Source organism: Panthera uncia, chromosome F1 (assembly GCF_023721935.1).
Source record: "Panthera uncia isolate 11264 chromosome F1, Puncia_PCG_1.0, whole genome shotgun sequence".
Taxonomy (NCBI): Eukaryota; Metazoa; Chordata; class Mammalia; order Carnivora; family Felidae; genus Panthera; species Panthera uncia.
Window position 1 is genome coordinate 53,769,443 of NC_064813.1, and position 24,065 is coordinate 53,793,507.

Here is a 24,065-nt window from a genome sequence, read left to right on the forward strand (position 1 = left end):
AAAAAAAAAAAAAAAAAAAAAAGAAATATAGTAAATCTTTGAAGTTATTTATTACTTTCAACTCTAGCCCCCCAGCGTCATAAATGGGGAGCTTCTGTGCCCTACATGTATTAAATACTTAATATGGGGCGCCTGGGTGGCTCAGCCGGTTAAGCGGCCGACTTCGGCTCAGGTCATGATCTCGCGGTCCGTGAGTTCGAGCCCCGCGTCGGGCTCTGTGCTGACAGCTCAGGGCCTGGAGCCTGTTTCAGATTCTGGGTCTCCCTCTCTCTCTGCCCCTCCCGTGTTCATGCTCTGTCTCTCTCTGTCTCAAAAATAAATAAACGTTAAAAAAATTTTTTTTTTTTTAATTTTTTTTTCAACGTTTTTTATTTATTTTTGGGACAGAGAAAGACAGAGCATGAACGGGGGAGGGGCAGAGAGAGAGGGAGACACAGAATCGGAAGCAGGCTCCAGGCTCCGAGCCGTCAGCCCAGAGCCCGACGCGGGGCTCGAACTCACGAACCGCGAGATCGTGACCTGGCTGAAGTCGGACGCTTAACCGACTGCGCCATCCAGGCGCCCCCAAAAAAAATTAAAAAAAAAAAAAAAAAAATAAAAAAAAAATATGAAATTGCCACATAAAAAAAAATCTTTATTTGTCAGAGAGAGCATGAGTACGGGGAGGGGCAGAGAGAGGTGGAGAGGGAGGGAGCATCCCAAGCAGGCTCTGCACTGTCACCCCTCCCCGCCCCCCACCACCCTGTGCTGCCCCTGCCCACGGGCTCGCTCTCAACCATGAGATCATGACCTGAGCCAAAATCAAGAGTCGGACGCTTACCAGACTGAGCCACCCAGGAATCCAGTAATTGCTCACTTTTAATTTGAAGTGATGAAGTAACAGAAGAATGGCAGCCTGCCCGCGTGTACCTGTGCACATGCACGTGTGTGTGTGAGTGTGTGAGTGTGTGTGTGTGTGTGTGTGTCTGTGAGAGAGAGAGAGAGAGAGAGAGGGAGAGAGAGAGAGAGAGAGAGATGTCTTTGTGTATATGGTGTATTCGGAAAGCATCTTTGGAGAGCCTTCCCAGAAGACATTTTCCGTAGTCAGTGGTATACCACAGCCGTGGTGGGGAAACTCCAGTGTGGTGTTGACACTTTTACAGCTTTTGATCTTTGTCTGAAAACTACTGCTTTGACTTCAAAATATTAATTTTGTTCCTGTCTCGCTTCTAAGCTGGACCTCCCCTCTCTCTTTTTCCCTTCCACCATCCCATCCCTCACCTCTGCATTTCCATGATGTACACACAAAAGGATGCACGCCTTGATATGTGTGGCTTTAATAGTACCCGCTAGAGTGAGTCTTACATGTACGATCTTCATGGTTTGATGCAACTTGATTTGCGGCATTCGCATGATTCTTTGGTTCTTCTTTTTAGCTTTTTTTTTCTTTATGCGTTTTTTTTTTCTTTATTTGTCCAAATCAGTCTTTATTTTGATCGATGATCTAAACTATTCCTAGTCACCCCAATTTTTTAAATCTTTGTCTCTTTTTCATTTATTTTGTACAATCACCAACTTCTTTCCATTTATTCTTCCTGGTATGTTTTAAATAAATTCCATCGTGTCCATTTCCTGAACCCTGGACAATGGTAATAATCTCTGAAATGATTTTCTTTTTGTTCATTCTTTTCCTCTCTGTCCCAGTATATCTACTACCATCAGATAAATTCTGCTAAAATGGTATTTTTTTTATGTCATGTCTCTTTGCAGTTTGAAAACCTCCAAAGATTCTGTTGTCTGTAGGATAAAATCCAAAGTTTTCAGCATAAGCCTTTAAAACTCTGAAGAATCTGACTCTACCCTGCCTATTTAGCCTTATCTTCCTTTCCTTCTCGGGATGAGCGTCCTGATACAGCCTGACTTTATACCCTAGAAACATTCATCATAAGGATCTCTTTATGAGATAGGTGATTTCTTGCGGCTTGTCATATTCTGGAAATTCAGAAGCTTCCCTATTACCACCCCCAACTCCCCAAAAAGAATCAACATCTCACATACTTTCCGCTAACACTTGGATTTTGCCATTATTTTATCATTAAAGATACATTTCTTTTCCCTTATTAAATTAAAATACTTCCAAGAAGGAGACAGCTGTTGAGGTGTCTTATTAGTATACCTTGGTGACAATAACCGGGACTAGGTTGTCATAAGAGGAGGGAAGAAAAGTATGTCCAGTGCCTGGAATATGAAGACCAAAATGGGCATAAGGTTGGTAACAAAGAGACCTACTGATGCTAAGGTATATGATGACTCCATGGACTTTCTGGGGAGAAAAATATGTATTTAAGGCACTGAAAAGAAAATTAGCACACATAAAAGAAACTTAACAATTTTGCCATTTTGTTTAGCATCACTGCTCTTTAGTGTCCCTAGTTAACTATTTCATTCTAGATACCTCTTATTTCTTTCTTACATCACACAGCATTCTTAACAATGAATTCTTAATTCTTAAATTATTCATCCCTAGTTTTGACGCATTTCTATTGGAGTTGAAAAGGTCTGGCAGTAAAAGTGAGAATTAGGGAAGTATGGAGTAGTACACTCATAAGTCTTACATGAAGGATCTGATTTTGATTTTTTTTTTTTTTTGCAAACTTCCCAGTAGTTTGTATGTTTCCATGGAGAAAAATATAAAAATAGGAACTCACACTGACAGAGGACAGGACCTTTCATTGCAATATACTAGAGCAGCATGGAGTCTTTATAGATTAGTTTTCTAGCTCTTTCTGTTAACAGATTAAAGAAAGTTGGTCTAGAAGATGAAGCAACTTGCTCAAGGTTATGTAATATTTTATTTAAACTCTGATGTTGGGGCATCCTCAGTACAGTACAGCCACAGTGAAAATTGAGTTCGTGGTTCTACGTCTGTGTCTATATGTGATTCACGTAAGTAAACTCTACTTGGAATTCTACCCTAGGTTTATGACTGTCTCTATCCCTCAAAACACTAGCATTCTGAGTGTACATTTTCCTTGAGTTACCCTCAATTCATTGAACTCTCTTTTTACCCTTTCTCTGAAATGTTTTAGTACTTAGAAGAAAATTGATTTGAATGAGTTTACGGACAAAGAGAAAAGCTAGGGCCTGCATATCAAAGATTGAAAGAAGCAAGCGAGAACATAATATAGATTTCTCTGGCGCCTTTCTGTGAACAGCTCAAAGCACTTTTATTATATTTATCCCCACAATATTGTATGAAAGTAGCAATTATCATTCTGGTGACTAAAAGACTATTGTTTGGTAGTCATTTTTCCTCTAGACACTTGGCAGATTTATTCTTTCAAGAAGACTATGTAGTGAATAAAGATCTGACCCGACGGTCTTTGGATCCATAGTTTAAGAGGCAGGTCCTCAAGTTTGGTCATTTGCTCTTGGTCCCAAGTGAACCGTCCACATCACAAAACCATCACATAATTTGTTGCTATTGGCAGTTCTCTCTTCAGAAAAGGCCAAGGACTGAACTAGCATGGCGAATGAATTAGCTATTAACTTTTACATTTTATTTCCTCCCTCTTTAACATTATCGTTTTTATTATCCTGTAATGTATGAAAGAGATAAGATTATTGTCCATTGTCAGTACTCTTTGAAGAGACAAAGCAAGTGGTTAAAAAAAAAAAACTGTGTCCCCAAATAAGTGTGTGCCCCTACTCTTCTCCCTGCCACCGTTCAGCCACTGTGCATCTAAGAAATGGAGACAAAAATAAAAATAAAAATTAATGTAAAGTGAGACCACTCAGTTAGAAAAGTGCCTCTGCTACTCTTCTTATATGTATTTTCCTCTTTCCAGCATGCTACATTCTAAAACTTATTTTCAAAAATATTCTTTAGCAAAAGACACTGTATACCCCTCCTGTGCATGTGACCAGGGGCAGATTCATGTGCTGTGGGGCCTGAAGCTTATAAGATGTTGGGATCTACCTTGAAACAAGAAGTGTACAAAGTTACAAAATACAGGAGGATGAATATTTTTTATGATGAGTGAATATTTCAAGCACATTTCAAAGTTTAACATCTGAGAATACCTCACAACTCAAAATCTAAATATTGTAGTCGTTGTATTAACCACTTGATAGCTCTCTAATATTTGCTCACCATATTTTGGTTTCATACTCTTTGATTGCTTCTTTACTTGACAGTGACTTTGTTATATTCTGTAGTGAGTAAAGGAAATTTACTCATTCCCTTTTGTAGGAACACTGATCTAAAGTTTTTATTACTATAAGAAGGTAAATGATGTGTTTCCATTTGCATATGCTGCATTATTGAGTGTATATTTTTAAATGTTTATTTATTTATTTTTGAGAGAGAGAGAGCAAGTTGGGGGGGGGGGACATTGCAGAGAGAGAGAGAAAATCTCAGCCAGGCTCCACACTGTCAGCACAGAGCCCAATGCAGGGCTCGAACCCACAAGCCGTGAAATTATGACCTGAGCTAAAATCAAGAGTAGGATGCTTAACCATCTGAGCCACCCATGTGCCTCTATCGAGTATATTTTTGAAAGGAGAGATCTTCTGTTTTGTATAGGAAATGATGAGAATCAAATTCTCCATTTGAGAAAAACCCACTTCTCTTCCATTAACCACATACTTCGGCTCCAGACCCTGCCTCTATTTCTCCCTTCCTTCCTCCCCCTTCCTCTCCTTCCTCTCTTCCTTCCTTCCTTCTTTCCTTCCTTTTTTCCTCCTTCCTTCCTTCTTTCCTTCCTTCCTTCTCTCCTTCCTTCCTTACTTTCTTCCTTCCTTCCCTTCTGTTGTTATTATTGTTGTTTTGTTTTTCTGGGTTTTTTTTTCAAGCTTTTATTTAAATTCTAGTTAGCTACCATATAGTGTAATACTGTTTCAGGAATAGAATTTAGTAATTCATCGCTTACGTATAACACCCAGTGCTCCTCCCAACAAGGGCCCTCCTTAATGTCTGTCACCCATTTAGCCCATCTCTCACCCCCCTCCTCCATCAACCCTCAGTTTTTTCTATATAGTTAAGTGTCTTATGGTTTGCCTCCTTTCTTTTTTTCCCCCTTCCTCTATGTTCATCTGTTTTGTTTCTTAAATTCCACATATGAGTGAAATCATATGGTATTTGTCTTTGACTAACTTAATGCACTGTAGGTCAACCCATGTTGTTGCAAATGGGAGGATTTCATTCTTTTTGATGGCTGAGTAATATTCCATTGTATATGTATGTCATGACTTCTTTATCCATTAATAAGTTGGTGGGGATTTGGGCTCTTTCCATAATTTGGCTGTTGTTGATACCGCTGCTGTAAACATCAGGGTGCATGTCAGGCCAGACACGTTAGGGTGTTCATACTGCTGTGTAGTCTCTGGTCCTGTACCTTTTTTCATGATGCAGGTGAGTCTGCCCAGTGGTTTCAGGAATATTCCTGAAAGTTATTTTTACATTGGGAATCAAAAAAAAAAAAAAAAAAAAAAAAAAAAAAAAAAAAAATTAATATACTTAGAAGAAACAGGAAAAAAAACATAAATATATCCAGCAAAACCTAAATTAAATATATACCCACCTTAGTTTTTTTCTTGCTCAGTCTCCAGCATGCCCATAGCCACTCTTGTGCCACCCAACCCAGGTGTCATAGAGGGTAAGTCAGAGTATAAGAAACAGTGGAATGAACTTATACTTTACTTTCACAGACTTTACAACAAAACATAACCAGGTGAGCACATTGCCAGGCTCCCTCCTTCTGTCTTGGAAAGATCCTGTGAAAATGAGGGCCCCAGAAATTAAGCTGAATCAACTTAACTGTTACTTCACCTCTAGTTGGACTATATTTTTGTACTGTGTTAAACTTGCTCAAATAAGTTTTAACTTTTAATTTAATTTAATTTTATATAAATAATCATCTGCATATCAGATTTCTAATTTAGCATTCAGACATTTCAAAGAACACTATTATTTTAATCCTGCCCATAAATTTGAGGCACCTGATTTTCTTTCGTTCTCTATTTATTATGTGTTTTTTGGACATCAAACTCAGGGTCTGTTTATTTCCATCCAGTGACTGGGCCAATTTTTAACATATTAGCTATGGAGTAGAGAGAGTTCTACTCCCAATCCTAGGTATTAAAAAATAATCTATATATACACACCTATGTATATATGTGTGTTATATAGACATCTGTGTATATACATACACAAATACAGGTTTGTATATAATTTCAAATCTTTAATAGGAAATTCAAAAGTCAGAAAAGAATTAGAAAACATTTGTAACAAAAGTATTTCCCATTTCCTATTTTAATGTAAAATGTTCCTTTACTTACCTTTTATACTCTGGCACACCATATTTTAAATTGTATGCAAACATTTTGCACAGTTAACTGGTGTATGCTTATTTCTATTGCTTTCATATTAAATTAATGTTGTTGGTAAGTTAATTACAATCACTTTTTTCAACTTCTTCACTGATTAAAAAAGTCTGAGTTTTTCTGGTTCCTTTTGCTATCGCTACTTATAATACCATGAAATCTAAAACTTAGAAATACAAGGAAGGTATACCATGGCTTTAACTAGATCTAATAAGGTTATAATAGTTTGGTAGATTTGAGGATTTACTCCTATTATTAGTATGACTATTTTTCTTAAGTTTCTTAAGAAATTTCAGAAATATTTTAGAATGAGACCAATTGGAAGTTAGATTCTGTTATAATGGATAAATAATGAAGAGGTAGATTTTGTCACTGTTCGTCAGCTCATGATTTATCTTAGCTCTCCTGCAAGTCCAAAAGAATAGCTTCGTATCGATAAGCCCTGCTCTCCCTACACTCTTGACATTGAATTCACTCTTCTGGATTGGAAAACTTTAGAAATATTTCAGCTGAATATCTAGTAACCAAATTTTAAAATCTCAGGCTTTGGATTACTCCATCTTCTTTCTTCCCTTCTTCTTCCTTTAATCTTTATATCTCCTTCCCCAGCCCTGTACCCTACAGTCGAAAACATTCCTTTGTATTAAAACTAGGGACGTAAGGAGAGAGTTTATATTGTCAAATGTTTTCTTAAAATGAACTCTTAACTAAGTCAGTGGTCAAAATTCTCAAACATTGACTAATGTAGCTTATTTGATCATTAATGTCACTATTAAAAACATGAGTATTTCTTAACATTGGAGTGTAAATTAAGATATAATCCAACACAAGAAATCATCTATGACCTTGAGATTTTATACAGTATAAAGTAGAGAAATATATATATATATATATGTATATATATATATATATATTTAAATTAAAAAAAAATTTTTTGAGAGAGAGAGCAAGCGAGCACAAGTGTGGGAGGGGCAGAGAGGGAAGGAGACACAGAATCCGGAGCAGGCTCCAGGCTCTGAGCTGTCAGCACAGAGCCCGATGCAGGGCTTGAACTCAGAAACCGTGAGATCATGACCTGAGCCGAAGTCAGACACTTAACCGACTGAGTCATCCAGGCGCCCCTAGTAGGTAAATATTTTAAAAGACATAGGAAGTTTGTACCATATTTTATATATTTATTATAATCACAAAAGGAACATAACCAAAGAGGAAGTACAATTGTTTGTTCAAAAATATATATTAAAATTTAGGGGCGCCTGGGTGGCTCAGTCGGTTAAGCGGCTGACTTCGGCCCAGGTCATGATCTCGCAGTCTGTGAGTTCAAGCCCCACATCAGGCTCTGTGCTGACAGCTCGGAGCCTGGAGCCTGTTTCAGATTCTGTGTCTCCCTCTCTCTGACCCTCCCCTGTTCATGCTCTGTCTCTCCCTCTCTCAAAAATAAATAAAACGTTAAAAAAAAAACCTTTAAAAATATATTAAAATTTAGCTTCATTTTGCTGTGACAAATGTGACTTTAAGCATGTTAGTATAAAGTAGCATATTTTCTATTAAATAGTCTTGTCAATTGGTTTTTCTATGTATTTTTTGACAGTTGAAAGTATTTCACTCAAAAAGGAGTCATGTTATCTATACAATATTGCAGCAGACAGTAAAATAAAAGGTGAGAAAATGGAAGGAAGGTGTGAAGAAGGGAGAAAAGAGAAAGAATTTGTTTTTAAATCTTATCTGTTAATATCTCTTGGGCCTAAAATAAATAAACTGCAGGTCTCCATTGCTGTTGTCATACGGAAAGGAAAGTCTTGCCGAAAGGATATGACCTCTCTCAGTTTAGAGAAAAGTTACATTTTCAAGGTGTTCATATAATGTAAAGCATTCCTGTAGTTTTAGTCCCTTTAATGAGTTGAAAAATATTTTTCTCTTAAATTTATTCAGCTTTGTTTTCCATCTACTTTTAAATTAATACATGTATATATACGTATGCATATAATTTCAGTTTTAGTATCTCTTTGAAATAAATTGTGAATCATTAAGATAATATAATTTTGTTGTGCTCATACTTATTATTTATGCTTATGCTCTACATGCATAAGTTAATTTATGATCATCTGAATTAGTCTTAAATTAACATCATTAAAATGATTCAATTTATTTTACCTGGTTTATTTCTTTCTATATCCACACAAAAATCAGCTGCTCTGTCAACAATTATCCGAATGCTAAAATTGTTGTGGGGCCTTCCCTGACCTCACAAGGCACAGCTGTTGCTTTTTATCTCCATGTCTAAATATAACACTTACCATCGGCATTATGGTTACATCTACTTCCCTCTAAAGTAAGCAAATTCATAAAGGAGAGCAACTGTGTCACTGTAATGTCCCCGATTTCTAATGTCAGTGTCATGCTATGCTATTTCTAATAAGAGTCCTAATTCAGATTTACAATATTTTTCACATTCAAAACAAGAAAGGAAGCTTTTATTTCAGTCTCAATTATTTACTATTTCTTCTCTGAATTAAATAAAAACTATAAATAAAACAATCATCTTGACACATGTAATGATTTTTAGTAACTGATGCCTATATTTGGTAGAATATTTCATGTGTTTTTTAATTTTTTTAGATGCTTATTTATTTTGAGAGAGAGAGAGACAGACAGGCAGAGCAAGCATGAGCAGGGGAGGGGCAGAGAGAGGGAAAGAGAGAGTCCCAAGCAGGCTCCACACTGTTAGCACAGAGCCCAATGCGAGGCTTGATCCCATGAACTGTGAGATCATGACCTGAGATCATCGGATTCTCAACCCACTGAGCCACCTAGGTGCCCCCTAGGTGGTGTTTAAAATGGCAAATCCTATATTCAAAGAGAAGGCAAAGGGGAAGCTAACTCTTTAAAAAACTTTTATGTCCCAAAATAAGCCAAGTTACATAACTAGACAGGGTGAAAGTGAAATTCAAACTAAGATGTGGCTGTTTTCAAAACCATACTCTCTCTTTATGGTATGGTTTAAAAAGGACTGAAAAAGGTCCTAGTTCAACATTATTTTCCTGGATGATGGCTGAAATCATATCTTTAAATTTCTATTTATTTGAAGATAACTACTAGACAATATATTCAGTATTATTACCTTTTTATGCTTTGTGTGAATTAGCTTATCAGTTTCTTTAAGCATCAGGAGGTGAGAGGCATGAGTCTAAGATGCAGGGCTCCCTCACAGGAAGACAGGCAAGCCTTCATGGGTACATCTGGATAGCTGCTGGGCACTGTGTTTGTCTTGTTGGGAAAAGAGCCATGAGGAAAGGAATAAGGGTGAGTACTTATATCATCTTTTAAGTATTTTTGCCTTTGAGGCATCAGCTGAAATTCTGAAACAATAGATGTCGTATTCAACACCACTACACATTGTCTTATGATCCTCTGATTTGAGATGAGGAGATATCTGTAAGAATACAAATGGTTTTGACATCTCACTCTTGATCTCAGTACTAGTGTGTAAAGGTGAAGGTCAGTGAAGTTGAAGGAGTCGAAGAACCATGAATCTATGCTGTTGGGATGGGTCCCCCACCTATGCATGACATACCTAAAATTATCCCCCATCACATAGTAGAAAGGAAGACTGAACTAAGTGCCAGTGGCTATCATGAATATGGGCAAATGATAACTGCAAGGAAGGACAAAAGATTGCATATGTATATTTCAAGAAGGTCAATGAGTACTGGTTTGAAAGTGACATTGTGAACTAAGAAAATGCAAATCTCTCCCTGGTCACTATGATACAGGGGAGTTCTAAAATGCTTTGTTCAGTGGGCCTGCAAAGGAAGTTCCAGTTGTAATAAAAAAGAAAAAAAAAAAAAGAAGGTAGAGAATATATTTATTGAAAAGTTTTGGGTGCAAAGAGAAGTTGCTTAGTATAGATGGGAGAGGGATTTCACAGGGCAAGGTTGAAAGGATTACAGTCAAGGGATCAGAATTGTTGGGAAAAGAAAGAATTGTTGGGAAAAGAAAATAAAGTTGAAGATGAGTATAAAAGAGAACATAAAGGAGAGCTGGGATTAATTTGGCAGATAATTATTTGAGCATGAGCATTTTGACCAAAAACCAAATAGATAAATAGGTGTTTGATCCAATTATCTCTTATTGTAGAGAAATTCAAGTTGCTGCACCAGTTCTTTATTTTCATTAGCACAGTAATGATATAATAGACTGAAATGAAGTAATGTGTTAAAAAGTACAAGGGAGGTATTCTTCATGTTTTTGAAGTGAGGAATGAAATGACAAAAAGCCCACATAACAACTTGTGAAACAACTCAGTAGTACACCCCAACGCCAGAGACTAGACTTTATTCATTTTACACGAGATCAGTTTTTTTGATCAAAATATTGTGTTGGCCAACTTCCTCTGATTAAATCACTTTCCCTTTAATTGTGTTTGTGGCCAAATTGTGTTATCGCGAGAGGGTCTTACAGTTTGAGTTGAGATAAAAGATAGCACAATTGTGAAGCATTGTGTAATTTTCTGGGCTCCCTACCACCAAGGAGGTCAGAACAAAACAGGAAAGCAAAAGATAACCCAAAAAAGATAAAGTTTTTATTTAAGGGTAACACAGAAAAGTGAAAAAATCCTAATCACTCAGCTCAATTATCACAAAGTGGCAGGTATAATCTGTACCTAATAGGCACTAATTAATAATTTCCATACAGGAAGCCACAGGTCTACAGAAAAAGACTGTGTGAGAGCACAGTAGTCTGAAAATGAGGTGGTCTTTGAGATCTGGTCACAAGATTGTAGCCAACCAGATTAAGGCAACATAGCATTTCCCCATGAGGCAGTCAATCCTATACTTTTGATAAAACTTAAAATGGCTTCCTCCTGTTTGCTTAAGAAATCTTTCTTCAAAGACTCTTGGGAAATCAGTTTCTTACAGAGCCCCAGATAACACTGGGAATATAGTTTGACAAATGCTCCTTTCTATTAGTACATTTTCTTTAACAAAAGAACGTTTTCAATCCTGTTGACGGTTTCTGTATTTTTCTGTTAGCAACTAATTGTCTTGAAAGTCATCTTTTAAACCCAAACTATGAAATCATTTTTATTTTTATTTATTTTTCAGTTTTTAATGTTTATTTTTGAGAGAGCCAGTGCATGAGTGGAGGAGGCAGAGAGAGAGAGAGAAACACAGAATCCAAAGCAGGCTCCAGGCTCTAAACTGTCAGCACAGAGCCCAGATGTGGGGCTCAAACCCACGAACCTTGAGATCATGACCTGAGCTGAAGTCGGACACTCAACTGACTGAGCCACTCAGACGCCCCTGCAATCATTTTTAAATTAAATCGTGTGTAGAACTGAGCAAAGGGGGGGGAGGGGCACTTGGGTGGCTCAGTCCATTAAGCGTCTGACTGCGGCTCAGGTCGTGATCTCAAGGTTCATGGGTTCAAGCCCCACATCGGACTCTGTGCTGACAGCTCAGAGCCTGGAGCCTGCTTTGGATTCTGTGTCTCCCTCTCTCTCCCTTTCCCCTACTTGTATTCTGTCTCTCAAAAATAAATAAATAAGCATTTAAAAAAAAAAAAAAAAAACGAAGACCTGGGCAAGAGAAAATAATAGGTTTCTGAGGGGGGTGGAAATGGTATACCATGGAAGGTTTGGGGTGGGTGGTGGAACATCCTTTACTATTTTTCTTAGGCCATTCATACTTTACTGGTATGTATAATAAGCCAGTGCAGAACATGTAGAAATTGGGTGTTTGAGACATTGCAATAGGGAATTTTCCAATCGTTGCGGAATTCGGTGTCCACTTGCACTGCACTATTCAGAATAATTTTTGGTGAGGTCACCCAGGAATCTCCTAATTTTAAATCCACCAACCTTTGGGAGTTTTGCACCTGGCTCATCACACCTGAGATATTCAAAGTTGCGTTGGCCTTGATGACCTTACGATCAGCTTTTTCTTCTACTCTTTCATCATTTCTTCTCAGTCTTCTTCAGTAATTCTTGTGTATCTGTTTACTCTGACATTATATAGGGCTATTTATAGTTCTTTAATATCAAAGTCACTTAAAGTTTCTATTCCTTTGCAAATCTTTGTGTTCTAGGAATGCCTTCCTTTATCTTACACACCAGGCACATTCCTTGTCTTCCTTCACACGTCTTAAACACCAGCCATCCTAACCCCACAGAATAGTCTATTCTCAGTATGGTTATATATCCGTATCAATACTAATTCCAGTATTTTATAATTATTTATAAACTGTCAATGCTGTGACTCACATAGAAAAGCAGGAATCAAAGCCAAATCTGGAGAGAGTGCCAAGGTAGCAGATCAAGGAGGGGAGGAAGTAAATGAAGCTGTTTTTTTGTTTGTTTGTTTGTTTGTTTGGTTTTTTTGGAGGTGGGGAAGGGAGTTTCTATGTGTTAGGAAAAGGAGAAGGCCTAGAAAATTTTCCTAAGCAAGAAAATAAGCAACTTTCATCCACTCCTTACAGGGATTAGTAGAATAGTGACCTGACATTTACAGAGAAAAAGACAAAAGGATTGTTTAGTGGGAAAGATTTCCCAGAAAGTCTTTTACGTGGAATCTTCTCTCAGAAATTCTTTCAAAATGCAATATAAAGGGAAATCCTGACTGGGGGAAAAATGTTCTTTTAGTCCCACGATTTTCTGAGTCATGATAATATTCCTATATTTAAAAGACTCAAATCAGTCTCTACTTCTTTTTCTTTCCTGACATTCAATGAATTACGATGTGATTGGTGCCACAAGAACACAGTTTGCTTCTGTGGAGGTCACCTGTCACCTTCTAATTACCATGCCAGTGGTGCATTCTTTGTCCCCATGCTGTTCCACCTCTCCCGAGCCTCTGACACTGCTGACCTCCTTCACGGAACCGTCTTCTCCCTTGCGTCCTGCCTCTCCTCCCTCGCCGTTTGCTCTTTTGAGTGTCCTTCATGGGCTTCTCCTCGCCTACTCATCTCTTACATGTGCACACTCCTAAGACCGTCCCCCTGAATTCCCCACATGCTCTCCCTCAGCGACCCCATTCATTTTCATACATTCAGCTATTTCAATTCAGAAAACAACTCCATTTGCCGCCTATGACCTTTCTTCCAAGTTCCGGACCTACTCTTCCAGCTCTACACTGGACCTTTCAACCTGGATTTGGGGGAAGCTCAATTCGAATAAATCCAAAACAGGTAGTAATATCCCTGCCTGACTGTCCCCTCTTTCCACCTTCTCTGCCTGGGATCTAAGCCCAAGTTTTTCTGTAAGTCCACATTCTCTTACGTTCTTCTTAATAAACGTATTATCAATGTCCTCTGGTTCTGGTTCTGTAGAATGCTCCCTGTCCATGTCATTCTTCTATTTCCACTGCTCTTTCTTCTTACCTTTCAATAAACGGTCTTCGCATTTTCCCAGACTGCTGGTCTATATTCCTTATTCAGATAAATATGGATTGATGGTCTACTCTGAGCCAGATATTAAGATAGGCTATAAGTCAGGGTTCTCAATTCTGGCTGCACATCAGCTTTAAAACACAGAATTAAACTCAACTAATGCCCAGACTGCTTCAAAGATTCTGGTTGAGTTGGTCTAGGTTGGGCCTTGGACATAGTATTTATCAGGTTCCCCAAATAACTGTCCTATGTTGCCAGATTTGAGAACCACAAACTTAAGTACACAGAGGCCGATAAAATGGACATAGTTCTTGCCCTGATGGAGCTTAAATTCTAGATAATTGGGGAGATAAACATCAAAAAGCAAAGTCATATATGTGTACAATTAGAAGTTGTAAGTTCCAGGAAGAAAATGAACAAGATTTTGAGAGGGAGAAAAAATATAACAGGACAAAGTATATGGGGGGGGGGGGTGACAAGAGGTCTTTCCAAACAAGTGAGATTTAATATGAATTCTTAGGGATGAGTATACTTTGGCCAGGCAAATAAGCAGATAGGAAAAACATTTTGTGAATTTGAGTCATGGAGTAGCCTGGCATGTTGTGAGGAAATGAAAACCAATGTGGATGGGAGATAGTGAGGGATAGAAAGCGTGACTTAAAAGAGGTTGGAACAGAAAAAAGGGACTTTGTTCAGAATTTGTTAGAATTTTTAAGTGCATGAAAAATACACATAGTTTTTTAGGGGCTAAAATAATCGTTTTAATTATTGCTTTGGCTTCCCCTGAAGGTAAGTGGGGTTCAAAGCTGAACAGATGGAGAAGAGCTAAATTTCAGTTTGAAGCACTTTGGTAAATAAGGTTGCTTGAATAAAGGTGTTGGCTGTGGGCCTAAATAGATACCTATGGATTCAAGATAGAATTTGGAGGTAGCATGAATAGAACTTGTTGCTGGGTTGGCTATAAGGGACAGGGGAAGACCATGCATCATCAAAGGTGATTCTCAGGTTTTTGGCTTAAGACACAGAGCTGATGGCACCATTTGCTTTTTTTGTAATAGATTGTTTTAGAGCAATTTTAGGTTCACAGCAGAATGGAGCAAATGGTACAGAGATTTCCTATATACCTGTGTCTATACCCATGTCTTAATCTACATTTGCTTTTCTGGACCATTTTATACGAATGAAATTATATAATATGTGGTATTGTGTCTAACTCCTTTTATTTAGAATAATGTTCTTGAGATTCTTCCATGCTATAGCACACATCAGTATTTCCTTTCTCTTTATTGTTGATAGTGTTCTGTTCTCCAGATAACTATATTCAGTTAATAATCTGTGGATGAACATTTGTATTGTTTCATTTCAATTTTGGCATCAATGAATAATCCTGCTGTAAACATTTGCGTGCAGGTCTTTGTGTGGGCATATTTTTTTCATCTGTCTTGTACAGATTCCCAAGGATGGAATTGTTGTGTTATAGGCTAAGCATAGGCTTAACTATTCTTAATAGGCTTTTTAAAATTTGAGCAGTTTGGGGTTCACAACACATTTGTTCAGGAAGTTGCCATATACTGTCTACACCCACACATCGTTATTACCCGAAGTCCATCTTTTACATTAGGGTTCACTCTGGGTGGTGTATTCTATTCTACTGTCCTCTCACTTGCAGGGTTTCTGAAGAGAAGTTGAATGTAATTCTTATATTTGTTCCTCTGAAGGTAAGGTGCTTATCACCTCTGCTTCTTATAAGATTTTAAGTATGATGGGCCCAGGTATATGTTTGTTTATGTGTTTGTTTGCCATTTATTTCACTTGGTGTTTTCTGAGCTTCTTGGATCTGTGATTGGATGTATGACATTAACTTGGGAAAAGCTTCAGTCACCATTACTTCACATATGTCTTCTGCTCCTTTCTCTCTTCCTTCTTCTGGATGTTCCCATGATGTGATGTTATACCTTTTGTTATCCTACCTTTCTTGGATATTCTTGTTATATTTGTATCAGACATTTTTTTCTTTGCCTTTCCATTTTGGAAGTTTCTGTTGACATATCCTCAAGTTCAGAGATTCCTTCCTCAGCCATGTCCTGTCTACAAATAAATCCACCAAAAGCAGTCTTCATTTCTGTTACCATATTTTTGATCCCCGGCATTTCTTTTTTATTCTTTCTTAGAATTTCCATGTCTGTGTTTTCATTGCCTACCTGTTCGTGTCTGCTAACTACTTTATCCACTAGCTCCCTTAACATATTAATCATAGTTGTTTTAAATTTCTGTTCTGATAATTCCAATGTCCCTGCCATATCTGATGCTAGCTCTGTCTCTTTGTAATATTGTGGTTTTCACCAGTGTTTCCATGAAGTGTGTTTCTGTAGACTTCATGTACTAGTAGGGCGTGCTTAAGACTTCCTCCCGAGTTTACCTTCTAAAGGAGAATGTGAAAATCAATAGACTCCCATTTATGTAAAAAGTAAGTGTAACTTGCAGCCTTCTAGAGTTTGGCCCGGTTTATCTTTACAACCTCATCTCTGACTATAGCTTCATGCTTAAACTGGCCAATATGATGTTCACTGAACAACCACTCTGTGTTTTCCCACAAATACATTTGTCTTTATTTTTACCCTTCGCTTAGCCTGGAATGCCTTACTTCCCTTTTTTTCATTACCAAAATTCTACCTATCTTTAGAACAAAGCCAGATACTTTTTCCACAGAATTTTCTAAAAGATAAATACCTTTCCCATGATCTCCGGTGTGTACCTCTTCTACAACAGTAATTAGAGGATACTTACTATAGGCTGGGTATGTCATCGTCAGCCACAAAATCACTCTCCTATCCCTCCCTCCCCCACCACTGAGAATGGCTTGATGGGAGTGATCTCTTTTTGTTCATCTGTACCCACCTTAGATCCAGTAAAGTGTTTCTAAGTTAGTAGCTGCTAAATATTTATTGAATTGAATTAGTATATAGAGGACGGGATTTTATTTAAATTTCTTTGTCTTATTCAATATTTAATGAAAGCATTTTAATATATGATAATAACAATTACAGAATCCACATGATTTATAAATATCATTTGTTAAACTAATGAAGCCAGCTGCATCTGGGGTCTCCATTTTATATGACCCCACGCTGTACTTTGACTCAAAACTTAAAAATTCTCCTTAACTGAAGTAACAGAAAGGGATGTGTCATTAGTCATTTTTTTTTTCATATTGCTTTATATAGACAAGTTTTCTACCAAATCTATTCTTTGCAAATACCAAATGTTTCCATGAAATTCTTATTCCTTCCGGGCTACCGTGTCTGACGGGTAACATGACTATTGTCTGAAATGCATGTGGAAGCATAACTGTAGTAGCTGAGAAATGACCATGTTTCCTTTTAGTTCTCAGCAAGAGTAATTGAATGTAGAATATCTTACTAAACACTGGACTGTGACAGTGTGTTAACACTCTGACTATCTCCTAACAGCAGGGCAATTATTTGCTGAGTGGGATTTTTATAAATCTCCTGGCACGAGTATGTCTCAATAATGATGATGAAGTGCACTGGTCAGTGTTGATTCAGCAGTCCTTAGCCTCGCAAATACTTCATTCACAGTTCTCAGGGCCACTTTTACTTTCCTACTTATTAGAGATCTTTACTACTCTTCTGGGCTGGCTTAGAGTCTAATTTGTAAAATCATTTTTATTAAATCTTAGAACCTGAACATATTTTAGTCAGCCCCCCTTTCTAGAACCGTGTATCTTCCGCAGACCCCCCCCCCGTACCCACAAATTCTGAATCCTTGTCCAAGAAAATACCTTTTAATTTTGTTCCTTTATGTGGCAATCCGCAATTCCCTTCACTGTGTAATTGTCACTCGCAGAAGTAAAACTTGAATCCTCCCACCTCTCCTGTGTACGTAGTAGCTGTTCATTCCTGAGTAAGCAGCTACTTGGAAATTATGAGAAATTATTATTTCTCAGATGGCAGAATCCGAAATTGAAACGCTGGTCATTCTGCTTTGGAAGCCGTAAGGGTACACAGTCATGTTTCAAATTCTTTGTATTTTACAGAAACGTGTTTTAAAAAAGTAAACCTCAATAACAGAGAAGAAGCAAAAATTAGAATAGAGCTTCCCCCAGGCAAAATGAAGGCCTGTGGATGAGTGGGAAATGACCGTAAAAACATTCTCCATGAAATAAAACAGTAGATGCTCCATATCTACCACCCATTTGTTTTTAAGCCAACTGCATTTTTTAAAGTACTTTCCCACACAATACTTAATAAAGAATAAAAACCGGGAAGAAAAGAGAAACTGATAGGTTGTTAGAAATATGGAATGGTTCAAAATATTAATGTAATGCTAAGGGTGACTGGGTAACAAATGGTACATTTGCTCGTTGCTCAACCTGACATAATTAATATTCCAGGTCATGCTTAAGTTCCCATGATGGAGGGTCTGAAGGGGGGAATTCAAGAAAAATATATATCTATTATATAACTCATTGCCTTTTTTTTTTTTTTCCTTTTGACGAGTCAGAATCATAGCCTTTAAAAAAAATCAGTGCTTTCACACCTCATTTGCCGTATTCACCACTGGGCCACCAGTCAGCAGCCCAGCCTGATGCAAGGAGGTCAGTAAGAAGCTATTAGCAGAGTCCTCTCCTGAGATTTCTTGGGTCTTATTGAGTTGAATGTTAGCATGACAGTGCTGCAAATAACTCAGTTGTAGGCTTTTTTTTTTTTAAACAGTTAGCACAGATTTCCCCATAGTGTTGGTCACTCTAGAAAATTATTGCTGAAAATGAAGTCCCAAAAGCTAGCTTGGCAGTAGCCCTTCTAAGTTGCGAAAAATGTGAAAACTGAAAAATATGTCATGGTCCCTTAGGATTAACCTTGTCTTTTGTGACTCATAGTAATATTTTTTTAAAAATCCACAACAAACCATTGTTCACAAGTGGCTTGCAAAATTATGGCGTGTCCAATTGAGACAATAGTAAGTTAGGGTTGTTTTATTTACTTAAAGAAGTAATAGTTAAATGAATACTGTATCAGTATAAATAAATAGAGTATTTGCTTGCTGTAGGGACCGAGGGAGGGCTGGACTGTTTTCATTGACGTAAGTTAGCAAATGTATTAAATTAATTTCTAAACTAACTGACACCTTGAAGATTTTCAATGATACATTTTAAATTCAATTAAAATATATTTTCTACCGATATTTGATTTAAATTGCAAAGAGAATACACATGAGGTGGTCTCCATATAGGTTGCAAAATATAATTTAGGAAAGTTATCATGTCTACTGATCTATTTGCATTTCCCATCTAGCCTATGTATACATGTGCATGCAAATGTGGAAGGAGACCAAAAAAGATTTCTAATGGGGTAAAGTTAATAGCAGTTATTCAAGTAGATAGATATTTTTAACTGATAAATGATAGCCTGGTTAAATTGTACCTATTTCACAATTTTAATCTGCAAGGTTGTGAAAATGATAAACTAACAGACTTAAATTAGCTAGATCATCACGAAATAGAGTGGCATTCTCCTTTCTCATAGGCTATAGAGATTTAGTTATATTTTATGTCAGAATATTCTTTTAATATAATATTGTGTTTATTCTCATTATAGTTGGTACATTCTCATCATAGAAAATCACCCTGAAAATCATCTTAAAAATTATCACCCACTTAAAAACTACGCTAAAAACTATTTTAAGTATATGTGCACATATTGTCTTTAATTAACATCATTTAAACTGTTTGAGTCTGCCTTATTTGATATTTAGTATTATAATGAGAGAATGTTAGTATGACATTAACTATGGTTTATACAATTACCCGTAATATTTTCGATACCTTTTTTTTGTATAAATTATATAGGGGAAAAATCCCAAAGAAGACCCAGTTCAAAAATATTTTTAAGATATTTAAATATATTTGCATTGGTTTCATGTTACCTAATAAAATTCAACTATAACAGGAAAAGTTGAGTTGGAGGTGACTCAATGGGTCTATGATAATTTAGTTCTAGCTCACAGCGTGTTTGAAAGCACATGGAAACTGATATGTTAAGAAAGATAAGAAGAGTATAATCTGTATTTGTTTGTAAGAAGTTGATAAGATAAACATTTTGCTGAGATATTGATGTGGTTTTGGAAAACAAGCGTAAAAGAGAGGCTTCATGGGCCTTTCTGAATAGTGCATCATTGTTCTCGATAACCACATTTAGCATTCGTTTTTTTGAATGTCTACTATGTGCCAAGTACCCTACTAGGCCGTGGGGATACAAAAATACCTAACAGAGCTCTGTGCTCCAGCTGCTGGTTTGGGGAAGACCTTTACAGACAAAGGTAATTATGAAACAATGTGGTAGGTGGGTAGGAACTGTGAGGGAATTGTCCCAGGTTATTAATGAGGCATTAGGGATAGGACACTGACTGTAGCCTCAACCGGTTTTGGACAAAGGTTAACACTGAACTGAAGTATTAGCCTGGAAATACAAAATTTGGGGGGGCGCCTGGGTGGCTCAGTCAGTTCAGCATCCGACTTCGGCTCAGGTCATGATCTTGAAGTTCACGAGCATCATGTCCCACACCGGAGCCTGTTTCAGATGCTGTGTCCCCCTCTCTTTCTCTGCCCCTCCCCCTCTCATACTCTGTCTCTGTCTCTCTCTCTCTCTCTCTCTCTCTCTCAAAGATAAATAAAACATTAAAAATTTAAAAAAATATATAAAATTTTCTTAAGATGTTTTTTCAAAGACAGCAATCTAAGGTAGTGATACTACTTTGGAGCTGCTGATCCCGTCAGGTAAATATAGTGACCAGAAAAGTGTATGCACATAATGGTGACATGAGAGAAAAGCACATTATAGCAAAAACTATATGGGTTTAGTGGATACATTCTTTACATTAGTCTAGAGTATCTACACAGAAACCAAACAAGTCATGTTAAGTTAAGTCAAGTCAAGTTAAAATGTAACTTGTCCTTATGGTTATGCATTTGTATATACGAAAAAAGTGTCAAACTGCTATGCAGTTTGTATACTCAAACGCCACTGAATTTTCAGGGAATGAACATCTGCTATACTTGAATTTAACATTTGTTGCACACACCTCCCTTGAACCTCTATTGCATAGCAGGCGCTGTGCTAATAAGTAAGTGGACTAGTTTGATACAGTGTGTGACCAAGTCAATGAAAGAACATTAAGGGTATATGACACTACACAAGTACAACACCTAATAGAAAAACCAGTTTATTATTTTAAAGTGAAGAACTTAAAAGAGCTGCCATTAAATAGGTTGTATAATACATAATCATTAAAACATGTATTTATTGAGTGCATACTTTGTGCCTGAAACTGGTTCAACCATTGCGTATTTGAGTTGTGTAAGTGAATGGTATGATTAAATCTATGTATACATAGTTAATACTCAGAAGACAGAAACAATGACTTAATGTCCTTCTCTTATGTTTTCTTAAGTACTTTTGTATAAAATACGCCATATGTGCCAGATAGAAGCTATAGCTGAGTGTGGTGTCGTTGCTGTTTTTTGTTGTTTTAATGTTTATTCCTTTTTGAGAGAGAGAGAGAGAGAGAGAGAGAGAGCGAGCACGGGAGAGGGGCAGAGAAAAAGGGAGACAGAGGATCTGAAATTGGCTCTGAGCCGACAGCAGCAAGCCCGATGGGGGGCTTGAACTCACGAACCATGAGATCATGATCTGAGCTAAAGTCAGTGCTCAACCGACTTTAGAGCTCAGTGGTTTTTAACATGCGTAGTCTTTAACTATGAATGATTCTGAAATTGTTAGTCTGGAGTAGAGATAAAATGAGTACCTTGCAATCTCCTTGGGTGAATCTGAAGTCAGCCTCTAGTTAAGAACTAGAGTTCTACTGTAAAATAGCCCTTAAACATATGACAATTTTTATGATACAATTTTATCTTACTTTTATGTCGTGTGAAAATTGAAGATAAACATCAACATTATGTTCTTTTTTTCAGATTCCAGGTATATACAATTCACCATTCAGAAAAGATCCCGATCCATGGGAATTGCGGTTACAGAAGGCAAAACCCTTAATAAGCCAAAGGCCTAAAGTTAAGCAGAAGCGTGACACCAACATTAGCAACTGGCTGGCTTGTACGAGTGCCCGCTCCCTTCCTCAATCTGAAATTCTGCCACCCATTGATAGGAAGCAGTGTCAGGTACTTATCACTTCCGTCTAAGAATTCTGTCGATGATTGTATTCTTGCCGTTTTTTTAAGGGTTATTGTTGTGTTCTTTTGTCTTTGTGACAAGAAAGAAAAATGGTTTTTTATGGAATTTAACTATAGCTAATAAATACAGAGTGTGTTTCAAATACATACCAAGGAAGGAATCAAATATTTCTATAGTACTGAATTTTATGGTTTCAGATACAGACTTAACACATAGGATTTTTGGCTAGGATCTACTCTTTTTCTGTAAGAATATTGTTGCAACAGTACTTGTTGTAACATGTTGCTAAAAAAATAAGATGTATTATCACCTTTAACTTCTCATGTGATGATTCGTATCTTTATATACAATGTTAAACGTAATTTAGGTTTGAGTAATTTAAAAAGTGCAAGCTGGAGAATTACAGAGGATCGAAAACAATGCAGGACTCAAGCAGAGACAGATCTTCCCTGTGGATGGGTATAGAGCTGGATTGGCAAATGACTTCCTAGGGGTAAAGGGTGGAGTAGGATGTGTTGGGTGATGATCGCCACCGTCCCAAAAGGCCCAGAAAGCAACAATTCTATGATCCCCATCAATATTTAATCTGGAGTAGACGACTGCCACCAGGTAGCATCAACCTAGAATTGGGTTGATTTCGATTTGCACAGCCAGACTTGCGGGACTTGTACCTGGTAGTTCCCTGCATAGGCTTGCCTCTGCATATCTTTTGCTATATAATAAATGGGTTCAAAACCTGATGGCTTAAACCAACAAACATGTCTTCTCTCACAGTTTCTCTGAGAAACTGTGGTGTGTGGCAGGTACAGCTCAGGTGAGTACCTCTGACTCAAGATCTCTCATGTAGTGGCAGTCAATGTGCCAGCCAAGGCTGTGATTTCATGTGAAAACTCAACTGTAGGGAAGAAAGGAAGGATGAGGACATCCTCTTCCAAGGTCACTCATATCGTTGGTCGTGTTCATATCTCAGTCCCGTCTCACGTTGGCCTGTCTACACTACTGCCTCACTGGCAGCTGGCTTCCCTCAGGGGAATCTAAGAATCATTCAGAGAATGATTCAGGGAATGTAAGAGGTCATTCAGAGAATTCTCAAAATGGAAGCCTCACCCTTTTTATGACCTCATGCCGGAAGTGACAGCCCATTACTTCTGCCATATTCTGTTTTTAGGAGTGAGTAAGTCTAGTCCATGCAAGGGCTTGAATCCCAAAGTGGGATCATTGGAGGACATCTTTGAGACTGCTTTTCACACCCACACCCATTTCCTCAGCTTGCAATAAGCCAACCTCATCCAAGCCTTATTTCTGATATCTTATGTATTCATTTTCTGAAACTGGTTTTTTTTATTCCCTTTATTTTGTGCATTTTTTGCTCTCTTAAAGCTACTAACTGATCATTAAAACTATCTAAGGAAATACTATTAACTGATGGTATACACTATATTATAGAAAGAGCTGTAAAAAAATTTATCTAAGAAAACATAGAAACTGAAAATTCTCCCTCTTTCTGAAATCGAGTGACACAAAGAGTGGAATTGAACAAGAGGACAAGGGAGAGATAATTGCAAAAATTTCAGTTTATTTTGAACATACCTTCAGAGTATGGTTTCATGATTCTTTTCAAAATATAGGTTATACCAGTATTCTAATAAAGGCATTTAAAATAGTTTTGAAAACAAATATAAATTGCATTTTATACGTAACTGAATTTTTACCATTTGAATTATGCCTATTACTATTTCAGTTGATACAAGTAACAATTTTGCATGATACCATCTGAACGAGCAATTCAGTGTATTAGTTATTCTATAAAGAAAATAGTTCTAGTATCATCATTGCTTGTGTATTAAGTGTTCAATGGTTGCTAAGGTGTCAGATATATAAAATATAATCTATATTTTATGCTATCTTCAATGAAATTGCTATTGGGAGTACACAGAATTCATAGGGTAATTCTGAATACAACTTCTTAGGAAATGTGAAAATTATATGGTATTAATAAGATATAGGTATATAAATGTTTCTGAGTTGGAAATACTCTAGAGGTTACCATACCAAATTGCCACACTGTATAATATTTACAATGTTAACCATGCACATTTAATATCATTT

At 37.2% G+C, this 24,065-nt stretch overlaps 1 protein-coding gene across 4 annotated transcripts in view; it reads left to right on the forward strand.

Annotated features, from left to right (window-relative positions):
• Positions 1 to 24,065, forward strand: part of SPATA17 (spermatogenesis associated 17) — a 201,468-nt gene that overhangs the window by 81,478 nt on the left and 95,925 nt on the right. For all 4 annotated transcript variants that reach the window (XM_049635223.1, XM_049635225.1, XM_049635224.1 and 1 more), the window contains one exon: positions 21,740 to 21,943. In XM_049635223.1, the coding sequence (XP_049491180.1) occupies positions 21,740 to 21,943 (204 nt within the window). The remainder of the gene's footprint in view (positions 1 to 21,739; positions 21,944 to 24,065) is intronic.